The sequence below is a fragment of the Salmo salar genome, chromosome 10 (assembly GCF_965601325.2).
Source record: "Salmo salar chromosome 10, fSalSal1, whole genome shotgun sequence".
NCBI lineage: Eukaryota > Metazoa > Chordata > Actinopteri > Salmoniformes > Salmonidae > Salmo > Salmo salar.
The window spans coordinates 25,445,143-25,472,122 of record NC_138300.1 but is presented as its reverse complement, the minus strand read 5'-3'; the positions used below and the strand labels follow the sequence as shown (position 1 = coordinate 25,472,122).

General features: G+C 43.1%; 1 protein-coding gene across 1 annotated transcript; it reads right to left on the bottom strand.

Annotated features, from left to right (window-relative positions):
- Positions 1-16,009: 16,009 nt before the first annotated feature.
- LOC106613849 (RNA exonuclease 1 homolog) lies at positions 16,010-25,829 on the bottom strand. Its single transcript, XM_014216522.3, has 16 exons — positions 25,486-25,829; positions 23,005-24,992; positions 22,700-22,801; positions 22,391-22,607; positions 21,913-22,070; positions 21,681-21,818; positions 21,383-21,506; positions 21,052-21,177; positions 20,809-20,946; positions 20,601-20,714; positions 18,841-18,914; positions 18,495-18,605; positions 18,260-18,375; positions 18,004-18,142; positions 17,351-17,471; positions 16,010-17,245 (listed from the first exon to the last, which is right to left on the bottom strand). Exons 1-16 carry the CDS (start codon positions 25,670-25,672, stop codon positions 17,157-17,159), a joined length of 3,942 nt encoding a protein of 1,313 aa, XP_014071997.3. The 5' UTR covers positions 25,673-25,829; the 3' UTR covers positions 16,010-17,156.
- Between the last annotated feature and the right edge of the window lie 1,151 nt (positions 25,830-26,980).

Genomic DNA, 26,980 nt, shown 5'->3' with positions numbered 1-26,980 from the left:
TCAATGCTGCAGAAATGTTTTGGAACCCTTCCCCAGATCTGTTCCCACACAATCATGTCTCGGAGCTCTACGGATAATTCCTTCGACCTCGTGGCTTGGTTTTTACTCAGACATGCACAACTGTGAGGCCTTATATAGACAGGTGTGTGCCTTTCCAAATCAAATTGATTTATATAGCCCTTCTTACATCAGCTGATATATCAAAGTTCTGTACAGAAACCCAGCCTAAAACCCCAAACAGCAAGCTATGCAGGTGTAGAAGCACGGTGGCTAGGACAAACTCCCTAGAAAGGCCAAAACCTAGGAAGAAACCTAGAGAGGAACCAGGCTATGAGGGGTGGCCAGTCCTCTTCTGGCTGTGCCGGGTGGAGATTATAACAGAACATGGCTAAGATGTTCAAATGTTCATAAATGACCAGCATGGTCAAATAATAGTAATCACAGTGAACAGGTCAGGGTTCCATAGCCGCAGGCAGAACAGTTGAAACTGGAGCAGCAGCACGGCCAGGTGGACTGGGGACAACAAGGAGTCATCATGCCAGGTAGTCCTGAGGCATGGTCCTAGGGCTCAGGTCCTTCGAGAGAGAGAAAGAAAGAGAGAATTAGAGAGAGCATACTTAAATTCACACAGGACACCGGATAAGACAGGAGAAATACTCCAGATATAACAGACTGACCCTTGCCACCCGACACATAAACTACTGCAGCATAAATACTGGAGGCTGAGACAGGAGGGGTCAGGAGACACTGTGGCCCCATCCGATGATACCCCCGGACAGGGCCAAACAGGCAGGATATAACCCCACCCACTTTGCCAAAGCACAGCCCCCACACCACTAGAGGGATATCTTCAACCACCAACTTACCATCCTGAGACAAGGCCAAGTATAGCCCACGAAGATCTCCGCCATGGCACAACCCAAGGGGGGCGCCAACCCAGACAGGAAGACTCAACCCACTCAAGTGACGCACCCCTCCTAGGGACGGCATGGAAGAGCACCAGTAAGCCAGTGACTCAGCCCCTGTAATAGGGTTAGAGGCAGAGAATCCCAGTGGAGCGAGGGGAACCGGTCAGGCAGAGACATCAAGGGCGGTTCGTTGCTCCAGTGCCTTTCTGTTCACCTTCACACTCCTGGGCCAGACTACACTCAATCATAGGACCTACTGAAGAGATGAGTCTTCAATAAAGACTTAATGGTTGAGACCGAGTCTGCGTCTCTCACATGGGTAGGCAGACCATTCCATAAAAATTTAGCTCTATAAGAGAAAGCCCTGCCTCTACCTGTTTGCTTAGAAATTATAGGGACAATTAGGAGGCCTGCGTCTTGTGACCGTAGCTTACGTGTAGGTATGTACGGCAGGACCAAATCGGAAAGATAGGTAGGAGCAAGCCCATTTAATGCTTTGTAGGTTAGCAGTAAAACCTTGAAATCAGCCATTGCCTTAACAGGAAGCCAGTGTAGGGAGGCTAGCACTGGAGTAATATGATCAAATATTTGGGTTCTAGTCAGGATTCTAGCAGCCGTATTTAGCACTAACTAAAGTTTATTTAGTGCTTTATCCTGGTAGCCGGAAAGTAGAGCATTGCAGTAGTCTAATCTAGAAGTAACAAAAGCATGGATTAATTTTGTGTTACGTAAATGGAAAAAAGCTGTCCTTGAAACAGTCTTGATATGTTCGTCAAAAGAGAGATCAGGGTCCAGAGTAACGCCGAGGTCCTTCACAGTTTAATTTGAGACGACTGTACAACCATCAAGATTAATTGTCAGATTCAACAGAAGATATTTGTTTCTTGGGACCTAGAACAAGCATCTCTGTTTTGTCCTAGTTTAAAAGTAGAAAGTTTGCAGCCATCCACTTCCTTATGTCTGAAACACAGGCTTCCAGCGAGGGCAATTTTGGGGCTTCACCATCTTTCATTGAAATGTACAGCTGTGTGTCATCCGCATAGCAGTGAAAGTTAACATTATGTTTTCGAATGACATCCCCAAGAGGTAAAATATATAGTGAAAACAATAGTGGTCCTAAAACGTAACCTTGAGGAACACCAAAATGTACAATTGATTTGTCAGAGGACAAACCATTCACAGAGACAAACTGATATCTTTCTGACAGATCAGATCTAAACCAGGCCAGAACCTGTCCGTGTAGACCAAATTTGGTTTCCAATCTCTCCAAAAGAATGTGGTGATCGATGGTATCAAAAGCAGCACTAAGGTCTAGGAGCACGAGAACAGATGCAGAGCCATTAAAAGGTAATTTACCACCTTCACAAGTGCAGTCTCAGTGCTATGATGGGGTCTAAAACCAGACTGAAGCATTTCATATACATTGTTTGTCTTCAGGAAGGCAGTGAGTTGCTGCACAACGGCTTTTTCTCAAATTTTGGAGAGGATTGGGAGATTCGATATAGGACAATAGTTTTTTATATTTTCTGGGTCAAGGTTTGGCTTTTTCAAGAGAGGGTTTATTACTGCCACTTTTAGTGAGTTTGGTACACATCCGGTGGATAGAGAGCCGTTTATTATGTTCAACATAGGAGGGCCAAGCACAGGAAGCAGCTCTTTCAGTAGTTTAGTTGGAATAGGGTCCAGTATGCAGCTTGAAGGTTTAGAGGCCATGATTATTTTCATCGTTGTGTCAAGAGATATAGTAGTAAAACACTTGAGTGTCTCCCTTGATCCTAGGTCCTGGCAGAGTTGTGCAGACTCAGGATAACTGAGCTTTGGAGGAATATGCAGATTTAAAGAGGAGTCTGTAATTTGCTTTCTAATGATCATGATCTTTTCCTCAAAGAAGTTCATTAATTTATTACTGCTGAAGTGAAAGCCATCCTCTCTTGGGGAATGCTGCTTTTTAGTTAGCTTTGCGACAGCATCAAAAGGACATTTCTGATTGTTCTTATTTTCCTCAATTAAGTTGGAAAAATAGGATGATCAAGCAGCAGTGAGGGCTCTTCGATACTGCACGGTACTGTCTTTCCAAGCTAGTCGGAAGACTTCCAGTTTGGTGTGGCACCATTTCCGTTCCAATTTTCTGGAAGCTTGCTTCAGAGCTCGGGTATTTTCTTTATACCAGGGAGCTAGTTTCTTATGACAAATGTTTTTAGTTTTTAGGGGTGCAACTACATCTAGGGTATTGCGCAAGGTTAAATTGAGTTCCTCAGTTAGGTGGTTAACTGATTTTTGTCCTCTGATGTCCTTGGGTAGGCAGAGGGAGTCTGGAAGGGCATCAAGGAATCTTTGGGTTGTCTTAGAATTTATAGCACAACTTTTGATGCTCCTTGGTTGGGGTCTGAGCAGATTATTTGTTGCGATTGCAAACGTAATAAAATGGTGTTCCGATAGTCCTGGATTATGAGGAAAGACATTAAGATCCACAACATTTATTTCATGGGACAAAAGTAGGTCCAGAGTATGACTGTGGCAGTGAGTAGGTCCGGAGACATGTTGGACAAAACCCACTGAGTCGATGATGGCTCCGAAAGCCTTTTGGAGTGGGTCTGTGGACTTTTCCATGTGAATATTAAAGTCACCAAAAATAAGAATATTATCTGCTATGACTACAAGGTCCGATAGGAATTCAGGGAACTCAGTGAGGAATGCTGTATATGGCCCAGGAGGCCTGTAAACAGTAGCTATAAAAAGTGATTGAGTAGGCTGCATAGATTTCATGACTAGAAGCTCAAAAGACGGGGTTTTTGTCAATTGAAATTTGCTATCGTAAATGTTAGCAACACCTCCGCCTTTGCGGGATGTGTGGGGGATATGGTCACTAGTGTAACCAGGAGGTGAGGCCTCATTTAACACAGTAAATTCATCAGGCTTAAGCCATGATTCAGTCAGGCCAATCACATCAAGATTATGATCAGTGATTACTTCATTGACTATAACTGCCTTGGGAGTGAGGGATCTAACATTAAGTAGCCCTATTTTGAGACGTGAGGTATCACGATCTCTTTCAATAATGGCAGGAATGGAGGAGGTCTTTATTCTAGTGAGATTGCTAAGGCGAACACCGCCATGTTTAGTTTTGCCCAACCTAGGTCGAGGCACAGACACGGTCTCAATGGGGATAGCTGAGCTGACTACACTGACTGTGCTAGTGGCAGACTCCACTAAGCTGACAGGCTGGCTAACAGCCTGCTGTCTGGCCTGCACCCTATCTCATTGTGGAGCAAGTGGAGTTAGAGCCCTGTCTATGTTCGTAGATAAGATGAGAGCACCCCTCCAGCTAGGATGGAGTCCGTCACTCCTCAACAGGCCAGGCTTGGTCCTGTTTGTGGGTGAGTCCCAGAAAGAGGGCCAATTATCTACAAATTCTATCTTTTGGGAGGGGCAGAAAACAGTTTTCAACCAGTGATTGAGTTGTGAGACTCTGCTGTAGAGCTCATCACTCCCCCTAACTGGGAGGGGGCCAGAGACAATTACTCGATGCCGACACATCTTTCTAGCTGATTTACACGCTGAAGCTATGTTGCGCTTGGTGACCTCTGACTGTTTCATCCTAACACCGTTGGTGCCGATGTGGATAACAAAATCCCTATACTCTCTACACTTGCCAATTTTAGCTTTAGCCAGCACCATCTTCAGATTAGCCTTAATGTCGGTAGCCCTGCCCCTTGGTAAACAGTGTATGATCGCTGGATGATTCGTTTTAAGTCTAATACTGCGGGTAATGGAGTCGCCAATGACTAGGGTTTTCAATTTGTCAGAGCTAATGGTGGGAGGCTTCGGCGTCTCAGACCCGTAACGGGAGGAGTAGAGACCAGAGAAGGCTCGGCCTCTGACTCCGACTCGCTGCTTAATGGGGAGAACCGGTTGAAAGTTTCTGTCGGCTGAATGAGAGACACTGGTTGAGCATTCCTACAGCATTTCCCTCCAGAAGCCATGAGAAAGTTGTCCAGCTGCGGGGACCGTGCGAGGGGATTTATACTACTATCTGTACTTACTGGTGGCACAGACGCTGTTTCATCCTTTCCTACACTGAAATTACCCTTGCCTAATGACTGCGTCTGAAGCTGGGCTTGCAGCACAGCTATCCTCGCCGTAAGGCGATCGTTCTCCTGTATATTATGAGTACAGCGACTGCAATTAGAAGGCATCATGTTAATGTTACTACTTCGCTTCGGCTGTTGGAGGTCCTGACAAACCATGTCCAGATAAAGCGTCCGGAGTGAAAAAGTTGAATGAAAAAAAGTTGAGTGAGGGAAAAACTAAAAATATAAACGGTAATTAAAAAGTAAAAACCGTAAAGTTGTCAGGTTAGCAACAAAACGCACAGCAGCACGTAAACAAGTCTGCAAATCAAGTCTCTCAAATCGTGTCCAATCAATTAATTTACCACAGGTGGACTCCAATCAAATTGTAGAAACAACTCAAGGATGATCAATGGAGACAGGATGCACCTGAGCTCAATTTCGAGTCTTATAGGAAAGGGTCTGAATACTTACAGTTGATGTCGGAAGTTTACATACACCTTAGCCACATTTAAACTTAGTTTTTCACAATTCCTGACATTTAATCCTAGTAAAAATCCCTGTCTTAGTTCAGTTAGGATCACCACTTTATTTTAAGAATGTGAAATGTCAGAATAATAGTAGAGAAAATGATTTATTTCAGCTTTTATTTCTTTCATCACATTCCCAGTGGGTCAGAGGTTTACATACACTCAATTAGTATTTGGTAGCATTGCCTTTAAATTGTTTAACTTGGGTCAAACGTTTCGGGTAGCCTTCCACAAGCTACCCACAATAAGTTGGGTGAATTTTGCCCATTCCTCCTGACAGAGCTGGTGTAACTGAGTCAGGTTTGTAGGCCTCCTTGCTCGCACACACTTTTTCAGTTCTGCCCACACATTTTCTATAGGATTGAGGTCAGGGCTTTGTGATGGCCACTCCAATACCTTGACTTTGTTGTCCTTAAGCCATTTTGCCACAACTTTGGAAGTATGCTTGGGGTCATTGTCCATTTGAAAGACCCATTTGCAACCAAGCATTAACTTCCTGACTGATGTCTTGAGATGTTGCTTCAATATATCCACATCATTTTCCTGCCTCATGATACCATCTATTTAGTGAAGTGCACAAGTCCCTCCTGTAGCAAAGCACCCCCACAACATGATACTGCCACCCCCGTGCTTCACGGTTGGGATGGTGTTCTTCGGCTTGCAAGCCTCATCCTTTCTCCTCCAAACATAACGATGGTCATTATGGCCAAACAGTTCTATTTTTGTTTCATCAGACCAGAGGACATTTCTTCAAAAAGTATGATCTTTGTCCCCATGTGCAGTTGCAAACCATAATCTGGCTTTTTTATGGCGGTTTTGGAGCAGTGGCTTCTTCTTTGCTGAGCGGCCTTTCAGGTTATGTTGATATAGGACTCGTTTTACTGTGGATATAGATACTTTTGTACCTGTTTCCTCCAGCATCTTCACAAGGTCCTTTGCTGTTGTTCTGGGATTGATTTGCACTTTTCGCACCAAAGTATGTTCATCTCTAGGAGACAGAACATCTCTAGGAGACAGAATACGTCTCCTTCCTGAGCGGTACGACGGCTGCGTGGTCCCATGGTTTTTATACTTGCGTACTATCGTTTGTACAGATGAACGTGGTACCTGCAGGCGTTTGGAAATTGCTCCCAAGGATGAACCAGGTCTACAATTCTTTTCTCTGAGGTCTTGGCTGATTCCTTTTTATTTTCCCATGATGTCAAGCAAAGAGGCACTGAGTTTGAAGGTAGGCCTTAAAATACATCCACAGGTACACCTCCAATTGACTCAAATGATGTCAATTAGCCTATCAGAAGCTTCTAAAGCCATGACATCATTTTCTGGAATTTTCCGAGCTGTTTAAAGGCACAGTCAACTTAGTGTATGTAAACTTCTGACCCACTGGAATTGTGATACAGTGAGTTATAAGTGAAATAATCTGTCTGTAAACAATTGTTGGAAAATTACTTGTGTCATGTACAAGGTAGATGTCCTAACCGACTTGCCAAAACTATAGTTTGTTAACAAGAAATTTGTGGAGTGGTTGAAAAACGAGTTTTAATGACTCTAAGTGTATGTAAACTTCCGAGTCCAACTGAATGTTAATAAGGTATTTCTGTTTTTATGTTTGATATATTTGCAAACATTTATAAAAACCTGTTTTCGCTTTGTCATTATGGGGTGTTCTGTGTAGATTGCTGAGGGGAAAACAATTAATTCATTTTAAAATAAGGCTGTAACGTAACAAAAGTCAAGGGGTCTGAATACTTTCCAAAGGCACTGTATGCTGTGTGAAAGTCTGGGACACTGATAAACATTTAAAGAAGTATGTTTTCGTTATTGCACTTGATTCCACTATTTGTGTAGGCTTTGAATTGCCTAATGACCTGATTTTACCTGAATAGATTTCTCATACCTCTTGGCTGGTTCCCTCACTATCAGGCATGTTTCTGTTCTAATTTCTGCTGAATATTTTCAGTGACCCACATAGTCAGTCTCAGAGGTCACACAATCCCTTTTATTATGAGCTCCACTACCCTATCTTGCTTATAGCCTATCATGCACTACACAAAATATTACATCCTTATCTGCCTAAAAAGGTTGTTGTGAACAAATGCACATATTCTGTGTAGATAAGCATTTCAATTTGACAGAAAATGTAAATGTTTTGTTCATACTTGTACACCATCCAGATTCCTAAAATATGTGAAATCTTTTCTATTTTCTTACCCCTTGCTTTTCTCTGTTCTTGGCTGTCAAGCTATATTAGTGTCTGATAAAAATAAGTCATTTAGAACAGGCTCTGTAGGCCAGCCCCTGAACCCCACTAAAAGCTCCAGGATTAGGTCCCAGAGGCCTTTGTCTCCTCAGCCCGCAGGATTAGGGGAGATTTACTGCTAAGAAAAAAAGTAGTTATTTCATGGCACTTTCATGATGAAACCTGGCCAAAGCCGTGTTGGCTGGGGGGATTAAAGGCACACAAAGACTCTGGTTGTGTGCCACCCCCTCCCCATAGCCACCACCCTAACTCACTGTCCCCCTGGAAACCTTCCCCTCCACAGGCACACCTCCTCCCCTTGTCACCACCACCACTTCCCAGGCACCACCACAGCACTGTGGGTCCACTCTAAATTAGTGATGCCCTTACTGATTCCTCCCACCGTTCCAAGTCATTAAAAGTGCTCCTCACTGATTGCTTTGTTTGTCTTAAACCCCACACACCACCCACTAAGTAGTAGGACGATAGAACTTGAAGAATACACAGTACTGATGTCCAATGACATTTGCGTCTCTAAGCAATGACTCAAAATTCATAATTTGAGACTGGATTTATCATGATTCATTATGATTCACATGCTACTTCTTTTCAACACAGTTGAGATTATTATTTCAGCAAATAACCTGGATTACTGTAAATAAATTACTGACTTGCAGTCCCTCGTTTAAAAGGGCTTAAGAGAGTTATACTCTTCCTGGTGGATCCACTTACACATGCACAGATTACTAGCACTAAAAGACAAAGGTTATCTTTAGTAAGTCACATCACAATGGTCTCACCATCAAGCAGGTAAGTCTTTGCAGACCGAAATTAGGTTTAATAACTGTAGTGGATAGACATGGTATTACTGGGAATTTGGATACTGATTGGGTCGAAAAATACTGTTGGAAGGGTGAAAAATATAACCACTGACAAAACATTAAAACATTTTCCTGTTGCATGGAATGTTGCATGCAAAGAAAGTACCAAAAAGTTTTTTTTTAAGTAAAATTGTGTGGAAAAGGTCACAAGAAATGATTGTGTTGTAAAAGCAAAATGTTTACTTTCATATTTTCATGGTAATCTTATCAAAAGAAGACAGAGCAAGTTCATAACTCCTGATATCAGACACATTGAAGCAGGAACCGTTTGAAGAACAAAAAACTATCCGTTTATACAATGTTTCTTTTATCTCGCCCATCCACTGAATTGTGTTTTAATATTCTTCAGATTGGTAAAAACTACAGGGGAGCCAGAGAGGGCGGAGGGGGCAGGTTTTGTCTTCTAAGTGTTTTTGTTCATGTCTCCTGTTTAACAGATGTTTCAGTTGGAGAGCAGCAGTCAGAGGAGCACCCCCTAAAGCACCGCTTTCTCTTTTTCCCTGTCTTTAATTACTTATCAATAGTGGACATTTGTATTGACAAGCACCTGTCAAGAGGCAAGCTTTGTAGTTGTCAGTTATCTGTGGGAGAGCTGCTCAAAGGAGAGGCCCTTTGGACACCAACTGGATCGATCGGCACGCAAACACAATACAGAGGCTTTCAGGCCTGCCTTGTCAGGGCTGTGGCATGAGGACCAGAGGAGAGCGGGGAAGGGGCTAAAGACTTCTTCATTGGAGGAAATCGATGGGGCCGGCTGCCCTTTGACCCATAGGGGACAGGAATAGCGAGCGGCGGGTCAGTAGCCCTTCTTAAGCCCCAGTGAGTGTTAGGATCATGCTGTGAGCCCTGACACTAGCTATGACACACACACACACACAGCTTAGACTGACAATGACCTCACATACACACCTAATAATGGAGCTATAGGGGCATCTGTGTTGTCCCTGTAACATAGGATTACTGCTTTAGAATAGAACTTGACTAAAACTTATGTGGAGTAATACTGAATGCTCAGGACATAGAACCAGAACAGCATATCTTGATGCCAATGCAAAGTTTTGCAAACCTCTGCGGGCTGATTCCTACCAGTTGCTCTCAAATTGTCCAACCAGCCTCTAACCAATCTATCATTCTCATCTAATAGATCTACAGTTGCGCATTGAGATCTCTGAAACTCATTGATTTTGGTAAACTGGCCACTAGTAATTCCATTCTTATGAAGCCTAGAGACATTAACTTCATATGATCTCCACCCAAACCCTAGGGAGCTTTGCCAGAGGCAGCTCATCTGACAGATCAATATGAGAGACTGAATAAAGAACAGTCACTTAGTTGGGCAGCATGAGTCTGAGTTAATGAACCGAGAGCGGGACAAGCGGCTGCTAGGCCGTCTGGGGGGTCAAGGGCAGGAACGGAGGGCCGGCTAGAGGCTGGCTAGGACCAAAGAGAGCACACAAGTGACCTTTTAAATGGACTCGCCTATTATGGGCTATAATCCAAACTCTCAACAAAGGCTTCAGTCAACTTGCAAGCAGCCGCTATGATTCATACAGATTTGGAAAAAGAATTGAAATTATATTTTTCAGTTTCTGTGCACAAGTCATTTCACTGTATGAGACAATTGAAATTGCTAGCTTTTCGTTCAATATGAAATTCTAATTCACAAAAGCTTGACCCCTTTTTAGTCTTCAGCACCAACACAAATATGCTGCCGTCACGATATGTGCAATTCCACAGTAACAGAGTGATGCTGAGACTCAGATTTTTCACTTGTATGCCAAACAAAAATTTGTTTTGCAAAGTTAAACAAACCATACAACTCTATGCACAAGGACTACTGATGACGGCACAAACAGCACAAACTGTCATTCTGTTAACAAATTTTGCATCTGCACTATTCTTCAAGTAAACGTGTTTTTGTAAAATCTTCAGGAAATTGTTAAAAGTAGGTCTTGTGCGTAGAGTTGTATGGTTTGTTAAACTTTGCAATCACTGTTTTTTGTTTGGCATACATTTTAAAGTGAAAGATACGAGTCTCAGCATCATTCCATTACTGTGGAATTGCCCATTATGTTCTTGATGCACAGTAGAACTGGCATAATACAGGAATATGTTATACGAAGTAATATTTTTATAGATATATGGAAACCTAACCAAAGTTGATGAAATGTTTAAAACCAGTAAGAGTGAGAGGGATGTGGTCAGTAGTTTACCTTGAGGGCAAACCCAGCTTTATCCCAGCATGGGGTCATGTGTGTGCTCCCGCAAGCAGTCGCCAACCCCGGCACCAAGCGACCCCCAGCAGTCAAAGGTGATCAGAGAGCACGCACTGATCGATTTTGATAATGAAGAAGACCTCTAAGCTGCTTCGCCCCACATGCTCAAATCGCTGCCACACTCAAACACTAGGAATCTCCTCCCTGTCACTAGAACATTGTGTGGTTATTGATCTGTGCTAACTGGGTCTTTAATACCTGGGGACTAGAAGATCTCTGGCCTGAGTTGGGGAAATGCATGCTGACACGTGACGGGAGAAGCTCAATAGGCAAACATGCAGAGCCTGGTGAAAAAGAAAGGATGGGCCTCTCCATTTAGCATTTTTGTCCCGTTTTGTATCCCACACAATCATCTGCTAAGAAAAGGAGACTTAATACCAGCGCACCTGCCGTAAGAGTATACACAAAAGGAAGAGACTTATACTGTACAGTGCCTTCAGAAAGCACACCCTGTGACCTTTTCCACATTTTGTTGTGTTACAGCCTGTCATAGGCGTCGTAAGGGACAGACCAAGGCGCAGCAGGTATAGTGCTCATCTTCCTTCTTTATTAGAGAGAACACTCAAACAAAATAAACAAACGACCAAACAGTTCCGTAAGGCACACGGCTATACAGAAAACAACCACCCACAAACCCAAAGGAAAACAGGCTGCCTAAGTATGGCTTCCAATCAGAGACAACGAAAGACACCTCTGCCTTTGATTGGAAACCATACTCGGCCACACATAGAAAACGAACATAGAAAATGAAAACTAGAACAAATCCCCTCTAAATAAACCAACCGCAAAACACACAAAAACAACACCCCCTGCCACGCCCTGACCATACTACAATAACAAATGACCCCTTTACTGGTCAGGACGTGACACAGCCCAAATGTTTTATTAACTGAATTGAGATTTTGTGTCACTGGCCTTCACACAACAACCCCATCACGTCAAAGAGGAATTATATTTCGATTTTTTAAATGTATTATTAATTAAAAATTAAATGCTGAAATGTCACTAAGTCAATAAGTACACAACCCCTTTATTATGGCAAGCCTAAATATGTTATAGTCATATACAGTTGAAGTTGGAAGTTTACATACACTTAGGTTGGAGTCATTAAAACTCGTTTTTCAACCACTCCACAAATTTCTTGTTAACAAACTATAGTTTTGGCAAGTCGGTTAGGACATCTACTTCGTGCATGACACAAGTAATTTTTCCAACAATTATTTACAGACAGATTATTTCACTTATAATTCACTGTATCACAATTCCAGTGGGGCAGAGGTTTACATACACCAAGTTGACTGTGCCTTTAAACAGCTTTGAAAATTCCAGAAAATGATGTCATGGCTTTAGAAGCTTCTGATAGGCTAATTGACATAATTTCAGTCAATTGGAGGTGTACCTGTGGAAGTATTGTAAGACCTACCTTCAAACTCAGTGCCTCTTTCCTTGACATCATGGGAAAATCTAAAGATATCAGCCAAGACCTCAGAAAAGAATTGTAGACCTCCACAAGTCTGATTCATCCTTGGAAGCAATTTCCAAACACCTGAAGGTACAAAAAGTGAAAATCAATCCCAGAACAACAGCAAAGGACCTTGTGAAGATGCTGGAGGAAACAGGTACAAAAGTATCAATATCCACAGTAAAACGAATCCTATATCGACATAACCTGAAAGGCCGCTCAGCAAGGAAGAAGCCACTGCTCCAAAACTGCCATAAAAAAAGCCAGACTATGGTTTGCAACTGCACATGGGGACAAAGATCGTACTTTTTGGAGAAATGTCCTCTGGTCTGATGAAACAAAAATAGAACTGTTTGGCTATAATGACCATCGTTATGTTTGGAGGAAAAAGGATGAGGCTTGCAAGCCGAAGAACACCATCCCAACCGTGAAGCACGGGGGTGGCAGCATCATGTTGTGGGTGTGCTTTGCTGCAGGAGGGACTGGTGCACTTCACTAAATAGATGGTATCATGAGGCAGGAAAATGATGTGGATATATTGAAGCAACATCTCAAGACATCAGTCAGGAAGTTAAAGCTTGGTCGTAAATGGGTCTTCCAAATGAACAATGACCCCAAGCATACTTCCAAAGTTGTGGCAAAATGGCTTAAGGACAACAAAGTCAAGGTATTGGAGTGGCCATCACAAAGCCCTGACCTCATTCCCATTGAACATTTGTGGGCAGAACTGAAAAAGTGTGTGCGAGCAAGGAGGCCTACAAACCTGACTCAGTTACACCAGCTCTGTCAGGAGGAATGGGCCGAAATTCACCCAACTTATTGTGGGTAGCTTGTGGAAGGCTACCCAAAACGTTTGACCCAAGTTAAACAATTTAAAGGCAATGCTACCAAATACCAACTTCTGACCCACTGGGAATGTGATGAAAGAAAGAAAAGCTGAAATACATCATTCTCTCTAATAATTCTGACATTTCACATTCTTAAAATGAGGTGGTGATCCTAACTGACCTAAAACAGGGAATTTTTACTTGGATTAAATGTCAGGAATTGTGAAAAACTGAGTTTAAATGTATTTGGCAAAGGTGTATGTAAACTTTCCATGGACTCACTCTGTGTGCAATAATAGTGTTTAACATGACTAGCTGATCTCTGTACCCCACACATAATTGTCTGTAAGGTACCCCAGTAGAGCAGTGAATTTCAAACACAGATTCAACTACATAGTCCAGGGAGGTTTGCCAATGCCTCGCAAAGAAGGGCACCTATGGGTAGATGGGTAAAAAGGATGGTGTATCAATACACCCAGTCACTACAAAGATACAGGTGTCCTTCCTAACTCCATTGCTGCAGAGGAAGGACACCAATCAGGGATTTCACCATTAGACCAATGGTGACTAAATAAGTTACAGAGTTGTTGGCTGTGATAGGAGAAAACTGAGGATGGATCAACATTGTAGTTACTCCACAATAATAACCTAAATGACAGAGTGAAAAGAAGGAAGCCTGTACAGAATAAATAATATTCCAAAACATGCATCCTGTTTGCAATAAGGAACTAAAACTGACAAAGAAATTAAATGTATGTCCTGAGTACTAAGTGTTATGTTTGGGGCAAATCCATCACATCACTCTTCATATTTTCAAGCATGGTGGTGGCTGCATCATGTTATGGGTATGCTTATCATCGGCAAGGACTAGTGAGTTTTTTTATGATAAAAATAAATGGAATAGAGCTAAGCACAAGCAAAATCCTAGAGAAAAACCTGGTTCAGTCTGCTTTCCAACAAACACTGGGATACAAAGTCATATTTCAGTAGGACAATAACCTAAAACACAAAGCCAAATATACAGTTGAAGTCAAAAGTTTACATACACCTTAGCCAAATACATTTAAACTCAGTTTTTCACAATTCCTGACATTTAATCCTAGTAAAAATGCCCTGTCTTAGGTCAGTTAGGATCACCACTTTATTTTAAGAATATGAAATGTCACTTAGTATTTGGTAGCATTGCCTTTAAATTGTTTAATTTGGGTCAAACGTTTCGGGTAGCCTTCCACAAGCTTCCCACAATAAGTTAGGTGAATGTTGGCCCACTCCTCCTGACAGAGCTGGTGTAACTGAGTCAGGTTTGTAGGCCTCCTTGCTCAGACACGCTTTATCAGTTCTGCCCACAAATGTTCTATAGGATTGAAGTGGTCATTATGGCCAAATAGTTCTATTTTTGTTTCATCAGACCAGAGGACATTTCTCCAAGAAGTATGATCTTTGTCCACATGTGCAGTTGCAAACCGTAGTCTGGCTTTTTTATGGCGGTTTTGGAACAGTGGCTTCTTCCTTGCTGAGCGGCCTTTCAGGTTATGTCGATATACGACTAATTTTACTGTGGATATAGATACTTTTGTACCTGTTTCCTCCAGCATATTCACAAGGTCCTTTGCTGTTATTCTGGGATTGATTTGCACTTCTCGCACCAAAGTATGTTCATCTCTAGGAGACTGAACGTGTCTCCTTCCTGAGCGGTATGACGGCTGCGTGGTCCCATGGTGTTTATACTTGTATAATATTGTTTGTACAGATGAACGTGGTACCTTCAGGTGTTGGGAAATTGCTCCCAAGGATGAACCAGACTTGTGGAGGTCTACAATTTTTTTTCCTGAGGTCTTGGCTCCATGATGTCAAGCAAAGAGGCACTGAGTTTGAAGGTAGGCCTTGAAATACATCCACAGGTACACCTCCAATTGACTCAAATTATGTCAATTAGCCTACCAAAAGCTTCTAAAGCCATGACATAATTTTCTGGAATTTTCCAAGCTTTTTAAAGGCACAGTCAACTTAGTGTATGTAAACTTCTGACCCACTGGAATTGTGATACACTGAATTATAAGTGAAATCTGTCTGTAAACAATTGTTGGAAAAATTACTTGTGTCGTGCACAAAGTAGGTGTCCTAACCGACTTGCCAAAACTATAGTTTGTTAACAAGAAATTTGTGGAGTGGTTGAGAAACTAGTTTTAATGACTCCAACCTAAGTGTATGTAAACTTCCAACTTCAACTGTACACTGGAGTTGCTTACCAAGAGGACATTGAATGTTCCTGGGTGGCCTAGTTACAGTTTTGACTTAAATCTGCTTGAAAATGTATGACAAGACTTGAAAATGGCTGTTTAGCAATGATCAACAACCTTGAGCTTGAATAATATAAAAAAATAATGTGCAAATATTGTACAATCCAGGTGTGCAAAGCTCTTAGAAACTTACCCAGAAAGACTCACATCGCTGTCAAAGGTGATTCTGACATGTATTGACTCAGGAGGTTGAATACTTATCTAATCAAGATATATTAGAGTTCAATTGTTTTTTTGTATTTTTTTATTTTTTACAAATGTTTAGAATTTTTCTTCCACTTTGACAGAGTATTTTGTGTAGATCGTTGACAAATTGTTTAACAATTAAATCCATTTTAACCCCACTTTAACACAACAAAATGTGGGAAAAGTCAAGGGGTGCGAATATTTTCTGAAGGCACTGTATATGTACAGGATAGGCACTAATATTTAAGTAAACCACCTACATTTGGTCAACTATACACAATGTTTATTATGCTTTGACATTGGCAGCAAAAATAAATTACATAAACCAGATCTTTTCAATCTTTTTAATAGAAAAAGATAAACCCCCCCCAAAAAATACAAAAAGGAAACAACTTACAGCATATATACAGCACAAGTTTTTTTTACCCTCATATGTTATACCATATTTAACACAAAATTATAGCCGTTAGCTACTATAAACAATTTGATATCTGTCTGCATTGAATAACTAATTGTTGCATAATGTGGACATAGTTTTCTACATACCCTGGGAGTAATAGGTTCTATCTGTGTGGCTATAAAAATAGCCCAAGTTCACTTTCATGCAGTGCACAGGACACAGAGATAGCTAGTGAGTTTTGATGGTCAAGCTATTCAACACAATATCTCTAATCAACCATACCAGGACAATTTTAGACACATAAATATTTCTGTTTTGGGGTCTGACCGTCATGCTTAATCAAGTTTGAGAGCCGACAAAATACTAAGAGATTGACCACATTTCATCTAACAGCACAGATGTGGTACAAACCCCAACACCGAGTGCATGTATGGTGGCACCGTTCCATGACTGAGAATAACCATGTTTAGACAACGATGTAGCAAGTTCTTCAGTACCAAGTCTTCAGTACTGTATTCATTCAACACAGATGAGGTACTTTAGCCCAATAGAGAAGAGAGCATTTCTATAGTGCAAGTTGGGCCAAGGATGCAGCTCAGCAGCAATAGAATTTTGTCTTCGTTCACATAACATACTGTGAACAAGAACCCCCCGTCTTTCAGAGTTAGATCGCCAGAGGAGAAGAATACATACCAACAAAAACTGGTGACAATCATGATCATGGATTTTCTAAATAAAACAGGAACAGTAAATGAAAACACTGTTGATTTCTGCCTTTTACCAACTCACTCTATCGAGGGCTCTGGCTCTGCTGGCACTCCAATGTACTCCAGCAGAACCTGTCCACTATGGCCCACCTGACCAGGCAACACAGTGACTTGGCCATCCCTGCAGATCTCTTTAGAGGAGCACATTCTCAGCATCTTGCGCTCTGTCACTGCCAAGGTCCCACCACAGTAGAAAAGTGCTGGGCTGTTGGCCTCTCAGACAGACAGCTCTCTCCAGGGCCCTCAGCTTCCCTTCTCTCCCCCTCCCTGTCCGTCTCTCTACAGCGGTCCGGTCAGAGGGGAGCAAAAGTCATCTCTTTACCTTGGCGTCTTCTCGGATCTTCCATATCATGAGCTCCATGCAGGCGCAGGCGTCCTCACTGGAGTCATGACCTTCAACTGAAACCAGAGAGGGAAATGGCCTACTAGTGATTTGTTGACATGTGACCAATGTATATCATACAGAGGAACAATAAACAGTGTAATGAGGGCTTAGCTGCTCACCGCTGTCCTGTATGATGCGTTTGAGGTGGTCTGCCATGAGGTTCCTCAGGGCCCGCTTGTATGGCAAGCCCAGGCGATGGGGGAACACGATGGCTGTGTCCACTATAGTGCCGTGTATGACCTACAAAGACAGCATGAGATACAGAGTGAGGGCCATTACACAGACACACCTACCTACGTCGTACTATACTTGTGAGGATTGATTCCCATTCAAAATCCTATTTTCCATAACCCCTTAACCTAATCCCTAAACAGCCTTATTTTGGTATTTTACCACTTTTCTCCCCAATTTCGATCTTGCCTCATCGCTGCAACTCTCCAATGGGCTCGGGAGACGCGAAAGTCAAGTCATGCGTCCTAGTGATGGCCATGGGACTCCCGGTCACGGCCGGTCGTGACACAGTCCGGGATTGAACCCGGGTCTGTAGTGACGCCTCAAGCACTGCAGTGCCTTAGACCACTGCGCCACTCAGGAGGCCCCACTAAAATAGCTTTTTTACAACTGAGGACTGTCAAAATGTCCAAACTTCTCTGAATTGTTATTGGTTTTCTATTCGTGTAAGGACTTCTGGTACTCACACGAATAGTATAGTAAAACACACACACGTAATGACCAGAGGGCAATCAGATTAGGGGAGTGTGTGCGTGTGTACCTTGAGGGCGAAGAGGTCACTCTCCAGGCTGTGTCCTATGAGGATGGACTCAGTGCTGAACATGTTGAGGATCACAGCCTGCACGTCTCGCAGGGTGATGGTCGCATTCTCCAGGTCCTCCTCTGTTACACCCGAAAACCTGCGCAAACCATGATGAAAACGTATTTCTTATTTGTCCTAGCGTGTGTACGCGCATATGCTAGATATTGTACATCTCCACACTCAAGATTGAAAAAAGTTTCTCTCGATCCCTTACCGTGTGTTGTAGTCAACCACTTTGCTTTCGGGTTTGACAAACGTGTCATAGATGACTTTCAGCTCAGAGTTGATAACAGTCACCCTGGTCAGCTCCAGACCCTGCTTTGTGTAACACTGTTACCGAGGAGAAAGAGAGCGACAAAGACGACACATTATATAGGGTATTAAGAGGCCCTCTCAGCACTCATACAGCTAATTCTGCCCAAAGAAAAGCAGTGCAGCAGCAAGCTCACCATCTCACAGTCCAGGGCGTAGACTCCACCGTTGCCGTCTGGGGGCAGCTGCTTATCAAAGGTCTGAACATAGCCGTCCAATGATTCTTTGCGTCCGTCCTGAACGTGTTGCTGTGGACAGACAGGAGGCAAGGTGAAAAATCAAATGGCAGGTATTAGTTGATTCTTAAAATGTAACATAAACAGAGAAAGTATTCTGCTTTGAATGGAAGTCATCAAGCTCAATAAGTAGCTGTCACGATGTGCCTTGCACAACACTGCCCCCTTGTGTTCCCATATGTTTCTCAGTTGAAACTCAGTATTGACATTATTACTGATCACACAGCAGAACTGTTAGGTGTGTTACCTTAGACACAGAGCAGCCAGGAGAGCCCACAGGCCCTGAGCAGCAGTTGTAGTTATTCTCCCAGCCTCCCGACACTGTTTACCACAGACACACAGAAGCTCTTGCTAGTCCAATTCAAAATATGACACTACATTCAAATCCTAACATTCCTTTTACAACATGCACAAATTCAATAACTGCAAAAGTTCATAGACAGACAAATACAGTAAGCTCCAAAAGTATTGGGAGAGTGACACCATTTTTGTTGTTCTGGCTCTGTACTCCAGCACTTTGGATTTGAAATGATACAATGACTATGATGTTAGTGCAGACGGTCAGCTTTCATTTGAGGGTATTTTCATCCATATCTGTGAACTGCACTTTTTGTACATAGTCCCCCCATTTAAGTTTGTTTTGGTTGTGTTACAGATATATTTGTGCCCAATAGAAATGAATGGTAAATAATGTGTCATTTTGGTGTCACTTTTATTGTAAATAAGAATATAATACAATAAAACAGGGAAGGTTAGCATTTTTGGGGGGATATGATATTTGTGCTTGTAACGTTCTTACTCATCATTATTCATTCAGGACTATCCGTAATCATGGTAGCAGCCACATGAATCTAGAAATGTTTAGGAACATATTCTATTCTTATTTTCAATAAAAGTGACTCCAAGATGACAATACATTATTTAGGAATATGGGACCAAATACCGAACTTTTGACTACTTTAACACACACAAGTGAATTTGTCCCAATACATTTGGTGCCCTAAAATGGGGGGAAGACTATGCACAAAAAGTGCTGTAATTTCTAAACGGTTCACCCGATATGGATGAAAATTACCCTCAAATGAAAGCTGCACTTTAACCCCAGTCATTGTTCCATTTCAAAGTGCTGAAGTACAGAGCCAAAACAAAAAAATTGTCACTAACCACATTTCCACCCAGCCATTTCATGCGGATGAATTACCAGGAAAGGGCCTTCCCCAAACTGTTGCCACAATGTTAGAAGTACAGAAACATTTAGAATGTCATTGTATGCTGTAGCGTTAAGATTTCCCTTCACTGGAACTAAGGGACCTAGCCCGAACCATGAAAAACAGCCCCAGACCATTATTCCTCCTCCACCAAACATTACAGTTGGCACTATGCATTTGGGCAGATAGAGTTATCCTGGCATCTGCCAAACCCAGATTTGTCAGTCAGACTGACATATGGTGGAACTTGATTCATCACTCCAGAGAACACGTTTCCACTGGTCCAGAGTCCAATGGCAGCGAGCTTTACACCACTCAAGCCGACGCTTGGCATTGCGCATGGTGATCTTAGGCTATAGCTGAGACTGAGTTAATGGAAAACAGACAGAACGTTTTCACTTCATTGGAAAAATTGTCTTCTCTAAGAGCAGTGGATTCATATCACAGAAAGTGGACCCTGTTACCTGCCTTCTCCTGCCATCCCCATCGCCAATGGCTGTGTGTTCGATTTTATACACCTGTCAGCAACGGGTGTGGCTGAAATAGCCAAATCCACAAATTTGAAGGGGAGTCCACTTGCTTTTGTATATATAGTGTATTTTTATGTGCACTACGTCATCACGCACAGCCTTTTATCCGCAAAAAGTAAGTTTGCTCGAAACATCTCTGGTGGGAAATGCCAATATTGTTTTATGCAGATTTTAGAATATTTGCATGAAAATCTGTTGGAAATTGGATGGAAACCTAGCTAGTATCCAAATACTTTTGAAACTCACTGTATACATACAGACAGACCTACCTTTATGTCTGCGCAGACGGCCCCAGTGATGATTACACTCCTCCTTGCGAACACAGTTGCCGTTGGCGTTGATCTTATACTCGGCCCCACATCGACAGCACACCTTGGCAAAAGCTTTGAATAAATCAAAATATCTGTTAGTCTGGCAGAGAAGGACTTGATCCAAAACAGACTGAGGAGGGTGTGTGTAGGTGCTTTGTAGACTTACGGTCAACATTCTTCTTTTCTGGGATGTTGTGGACCACGGCTCGACCTGAGCGCTCAGGGTGTGGCCTGGGGTATCCATGCTCCTGCAGCTGCTCCTCCGTCATCAGATAGTCCCTCAGCTTCCTGTACAGCCTGACACCTGCAGCCGTGCAGAAACATAGCTAGAATACAAAGCCCCTCCTGCCTAATCAAACATCTACTGCCTGTAATACCAGCTCCAACCAGAGGAGGACTAGCTACTAACCACTGAGTTTCTCCTCCTGTTGCTTGCCAGTCCTGTTGATGGTGAAGCTGGTCTTGGCAGCGAGGCGTCCCCCCAGCACTTCCTCATGGGACTGGGCCTTCCTGTTCCCCACCACTGCAGGGCTCCCTGAAAGAAGACAAGCAGGATGATTAGACTCTGATCTAACTCAGTTTGGTTCTTTTTCACCTAAAGGTAAAAGGTTGCCATTTTTGGAGGGAGATTTTATCCTAGATCTGTGCAAAAGGGCAACGACTTACAGAAGCGCTGCAACTACACCAAACACCATCTGTTTGTAATTGCTACATAGTTAATGTATGTGTCAGTGACATACTGGCAACGGGTGAGGTGGGGGAGCTGCTCTTGCTGCGTAGCTTCTTCAGTGTGTTGACTGCCACGTTGAGGTAGATGTTCTTACTGCTGCTCCGGTCATACACCACCTTCTCCTCCTCCAGGGCCTAGAGAGACAGTCCACTGTTAGAACTTCAACTCACATCAAATATTTCACAAACATAACTCATCCACCCTTTTCTAAAATGGGATACCACTAGCAGTGCTATGAGCACACATCCTTAACTGTAGACATGGATAGATTAAATGATGAATCAATTCAACCCTGTGTGGTCTCATACCATTTGGAAGGCCAAGTCTTCAGAGGGGCAGAACTTCATACACTCATCTATAAAGTTGTTGAGGTATCGCTGGCGGACGTTGGTGGGCACTTTGGCTCCAAACTCAGTGGGAATCACTGGGCGCTTCATTGCAGAGCTCTGAGAAGAACATAAAAAATAATGTCAACTAAATAGACACAAATATTATGTTTTCATGATAATGTTCTGACATACTATAAATTCCTGCCGTTACCTTCATTGTGGGAGTGTGTGCCACCCTCTTCTGTGCAATAGTGGTGGTGGTCTTTGACAAGATGCCGGCTGATGTCTGGGCCTTCACAGAGACACCTCCTGGGAGGGTCCTGGTGGGCGACAACACTCTGCTGCCTGCTAGCTTTGCCTCGACAAGACCTGCAGCCAGATAAAGAAAGTTTTCTCAACAACACAGTCCTTAAATGACACTTTTCTGGTCTCATATTTTTGTGCTATCGTAATGCATACAAACTCCGTGTTAGATCAGGGTTTCCCAAACTCAGTCCTGGGGCCCCCGTGTGCACGTTTTGGTTTTTGCCCTAGCACTACAAAGCTGATTCAAATAACCAACTCATCATTAAGCTTTGATTACTTGAAAAAGGCAGGGGGGGCAGAACTGAGTTTGGGAAACCCTGTGTTAGATGACATGACCATATATGGGGTGAACGATAGAAAGACCTTAGGCCAAGCATTCTTACCAGACTTGGAGGAGGATGGTAAAGGGATGGGGCGGTGGGCTACTCTCTTCCTCTCCCCAGGGAAGGGGCTGAGGCTTGGCCTGGGTCTGGGTGTAGAGGCAGTCTTCACGGCTGCTGCAAGCTGAGAGGCCTGCTGCTGGGCAATCTGCATGCGCTGGTAACAGATCTCCTGGGCAGTCAGTCTCCTGTACGGTGGAGGCTTTGGCGTTGCCTCAGTCTGAAACACAGAATCCAGTTTGTATTCAATGAAAGGCTTTTTGCTATGGTGGTTACCATAGAGATGGGGTAAATTCCAGAGAACAAACTCACACTTCCTTTGGCGGAGAAATGTGAAACCCTCTTCTTCTGCCCAGGAAAGAGAGTAGTTTGATTGCTGTCTGTGGCATCCTCATCATCAGAATCTTTAGAGGGCTGGGAAGGGAAAGGAAAAACTGAGCAGATTTACATTTCACACAATATTTCATGAACAGAATATTGGAAACAGTGCCATTCTAAAATCAATTACACACATTTTTACTGACCTGTATGAACAGCATAAACTGCAGTGAATGGTAACCTAAGGAAATATTGTACAAAACAACTTACAATGAAGGGAGATGGCAATCTATGGGTACCTTGGCTTGCCTTCCCTTGTCCTCCGTCTTCACATCCTTGGATTCATTGAAGATCCGTAAGCACTCCTCCATTGGGTCATCATCCAGGTCAAAGTCCATGTCCACCTGCAGACCGGAGTAGTCCACCCCACCACCATCCATGTCATCATAGCCTCTGTCATCCTCTGGACCAATGTCATCATCCTCTGAGGATGAGGGGGTGAGCTCTGAGGCATTCCTCTTATTCAAATGCCCCCTCTTGAAAGCAGCAGCTGACTTCCTCACAATTTTCTCCTCCTCGTCATCCTCCTCGCGTTTCTCCTCTGCACTCTCATCCCCAAACAGATCTACGTGACTCAGAGATCTTTGTTTCACCTTTCCTGTTTTGCCATCCGAGAAGCTTCTGCTGTTTTTCTTCACCTTGTCTTTACTGCTGTTAGAACTCCCTTTGCTAACTTTATTGGAGCCCTTTTCTCTTCCACTGCTGTCATGTTTACCATTCTTGTGTCCTTTAAACTTAGAAGAGTCCTTTTCCTTGTCTGAAGTCTTCAGTTTTTTACTATCCCCACCCCCCTTTTCTCTCTCACTCTTGCTTGACGCCCCTTTTACTTTGTCTGTCCTTAGCTTACTCTTTCCATTACTTCTCTTTTCTTCCTGTCCCTCCTTGCCTTTGTCTATGGATTTATCCTTTATCTTGCTTTTCTCCTCTTCTTTCTTTCCCTGATTCTTGCTGTCCTTCTTTGCAGTTTCTTGGCTTGATTTCTTTGAATCACTTATTTTCTTACCATCCACTGCTCCTTTTTCTTTACTACCACCACCACCACTCTTTTTACTGGACTCCTTTTCAGATTTATGCACCTTCTCTACTTTGATGCTCTTCATGTGGCTGGTTTTACCTGCCACTTTTTCAGTCTCTGGCTTGTCTTTTTGCCTTGCTACTTCCTGGTTCTCTGAGTCTTCCTGCTCTTTAGCCTCCCGACTCCTCTGTTGTTTCGGCCCACCTAGAGCTCTTTCTGTCCTCTCTCCTTTTCCTGGACCAGAGGCTTCCTCCACTGACCCACTGCTGCTCTTCCTCCTCTGCAGACGGCTGAGAGAGGTGGGTCGATACTCTGTCCCAGAGCTCTCCTCAGACTCAGAGAAACTGGCAGTGTACTTCAGTGGGTCTGGTATCACCTGTCGAGGCTTCTTGGTGGTTGGCACATATTCCTCATCCGTTGACAGCTTTCCTGTCCCTGACAGGTGAGGTCTTTTTTTCCCTTCTCCCTTAGAAGCACCTGTCCTCTGGTCTTTCTTATCCTTGACAGCAATTTTAGCTGAATAGTTGGAGAGAGGGTCATATTCCATGTCTGTGGATGGTTTAGAATTATCCACTGTGTACTTGTTCTTGGAGAAGGCCGCATTATTGGAGTACTTAGGACTAGTAGGGGGAGAGGGTAGATGAGGAGATCGTGTTCGAGCAGGCTTTTTCAAAGCTGTTTTGGTAACCGAGGTGGGCACATATTCCATGGAGCTGGCATGGTTGTCCTTGCTGTCAGAGTCCAAGGTGTACTTACTGGAGCGAGGGGTGGGATTGTAATCAGCTGTTGTAGTCATCTGATAACTGCCTGGGTCATACGCCAAATGGGATGCCACGGCCTGTGGTTTTGGCCAGTTAGCCATCACTTTGGGGGAACTGGCAGTGGGATCATATTCCTGGTCCCCAGTTCGTGAGAGTGGTTTTGACAACACCTTGGGGGACCTGGCAGTAGGGTCATATTTCTGGTCTCCACTTTGTGAGAGTGGTTTCAGCAACACTTTAGGAGAACTGGCAGAAGGGTCATATTCCAGGTCCCCGATTTGTGAGAGCTTCTTCTTTTCCCGCTCCACCTCACTGCGTACCGCCTCGATGGCACGGTTGACCAACTCAAGCTCGAGGGCACCCATGTCCACTGTTGCAGCAGCAGGCTCCCCATTCTGTTGCTCCTCTGGTCTTACTACCTCTGGGTTGAATGGGTCATAGCCACCTTGCTCTGAAAGAAGCCATTAGATACCAATTAGGATTAGCAAATTGTCAAGCATGTTCTACGGTAAGTATAATGCACAGTTTTACAGTACTCTAACAGTTCAGTTGAATGTTATTTTCTGTCCCTACCTTGCATATAAATAAGGTTTCAAATGCCATTGTCAACAAACCTGACTTGTCACAACACGCAGAACCTTTGAATTCAACGGGTTAACATAATGACACCCCCTTACCTCACTCTGACTTTACTAGCTAACAGTTAACATGTACTAGCTAGCTAATGCAGCCACACAGTAAAGCCGATTGAGGATTTATTTAATGTACAAGATGTGATGTTATCAACCCCTCAGTAAGGCGAAATATATTTTTATATTTCACAATGGTTAAAATATTTAGCTAAACACTGTAGCTAACGTTATGCAGCCACTGCGACATAAACAAACACTGGAAAGCTAGCTAACATAGTTAAGCTAGAGGAATACAAAATAAATGTAAGTCACCCTTTTGTGTGGAGTAAAGTTCTTTTGATGTTCTAGTGTCATTTGAGCCATAAGACGCACGTCTATGTTTGCTGTGTCTGAAGTGACAGTATGGTCTGTTGCACCCATATTTGCCGCTTTTCCCATTGCAACTATCCGTGTAAAACGGGCAGTCAATTCCACGGAAGAAACCGGTGGATCTCAGCATAGTCTTCCTAGACCTCTCATACCCGCAGAATCGAGACTGACAATTTGGTCTAGTTCGTTTTTTAGTTGTAATAAATCGAGAGGAATCCACTTGTCACATAGCTAGGTACATGTAAAACAACAATACAGCATCCCTACGACGCCATGTTGGATGGCCAAAAAAAGCTATCGCGAGAAGCCCACGTCGCACATATAGACGTCACTGAGAATACCACGTACTTGCCTGTGGAAATTCAGTCCAAGGCCATGAGAGCACGTGGGTGTAAGAAAGCTACCCACAGCATATTTGCGTTCAAAAATGTGTCGTTTCGTTTTCATTTTGAAACGTTAATTTGCCATCTCATTGTATAAACGTGACTAAGGACTTACGAAAGTGACTGAACATTAACAGTTCACCCTGATATCGCAGCCTTATACTAGCTACCTCACGCTTCTGCAAAGTGGTAACACGCATTAGATTGGCCTTTGAAGTCTGTGTAGTCAGTGTGTGCAATGAGTTGAGGCCCAGTAGTCAGGTCCTAGGTTAGCCTAATGTGTTCAGTTTCCTCCTGGCGTTTACACAGGCAGCCAGATGCTGGTTTTTTCCTTCACTAATTGGTCTATTGCCCAATCAGAGCTGGATAAAAAAAATCTGTGATTTGTCAAAAGACCAATGCGTGCGCACGCGTGTGTGTGTGTGGGTGTGGGGGTGGTTCACGATTAAAGAAACCAGACAAAGGTTTATTACACATAGTATTTTTTTCAGTCCTTATGGTAATCAGAACAGCTGACATCTTGATGAGAAACTGCACTCATCCTAATCAAACATGTAGGTAGGGCTATAGAAGAACGAAACATTTGTTTACCAGAATTGCACTGATTTGAGAGATTGAACGTGGTAACATCTGTATCAAGCAAACTTTAAATGGATATATATCACAAAATACACCCATTTACTTTTAGACTGATTGTTCAATTTTGTTGCCAAAATGGTACTCAGAATTTTGGCCAAATGAGTTTAGACCTAATACGACGCCAGTTAAGGATAGGAGTCTATAAAATCAATAGAACCATAAACAAATAACATCCCCGCTTAACAAAAATAAAAAGCCGACATAATGGTCATGCACGCAGTAACCCAACCATACCTTCCTGAGCTGAACCTCAAAGTCACCGACTCGCATACGAACCAAGCTCTGCCCTTTAATACATGTTCTTCACCTGTTGCGCACAGCTGATCAATTAAACCAATCAATTATGCAAATTGTTTGCTAAAGCCAGCCTTACAAGACATTTGTCCAAACTAGAGTAGGGCAAATGTGAACCTTGA

What these genes read in the sequence shown, in the direction of transcription:
- LOC106613849 (XM_014216522.3), bottom strand. Translation starts at nt 25,672, where the DNA reads ATGCTGAGATCCACCGGTTTCTTCCGTGGAATTGACTGCCCGTTTTAC. An exon ending in ACCATCCTCCTCCAAGTCTG is followed by an intron (nt 22,071 to 22,390) that starts GTAAGAATGCTT and finishes ATCTGGCTGCAG; the next exon opens with GTCTTGTCGAGGCAAAGCTA. An exon ending in ACGCATCATACAGGACAGCG is followed by an intron (nt 17,246 to 17,350) that starts GTGAGCAGCTAA and finishes CTCTGGTTTCAG; the next exon opens with TTGAAGGTCATGACTCCAGT.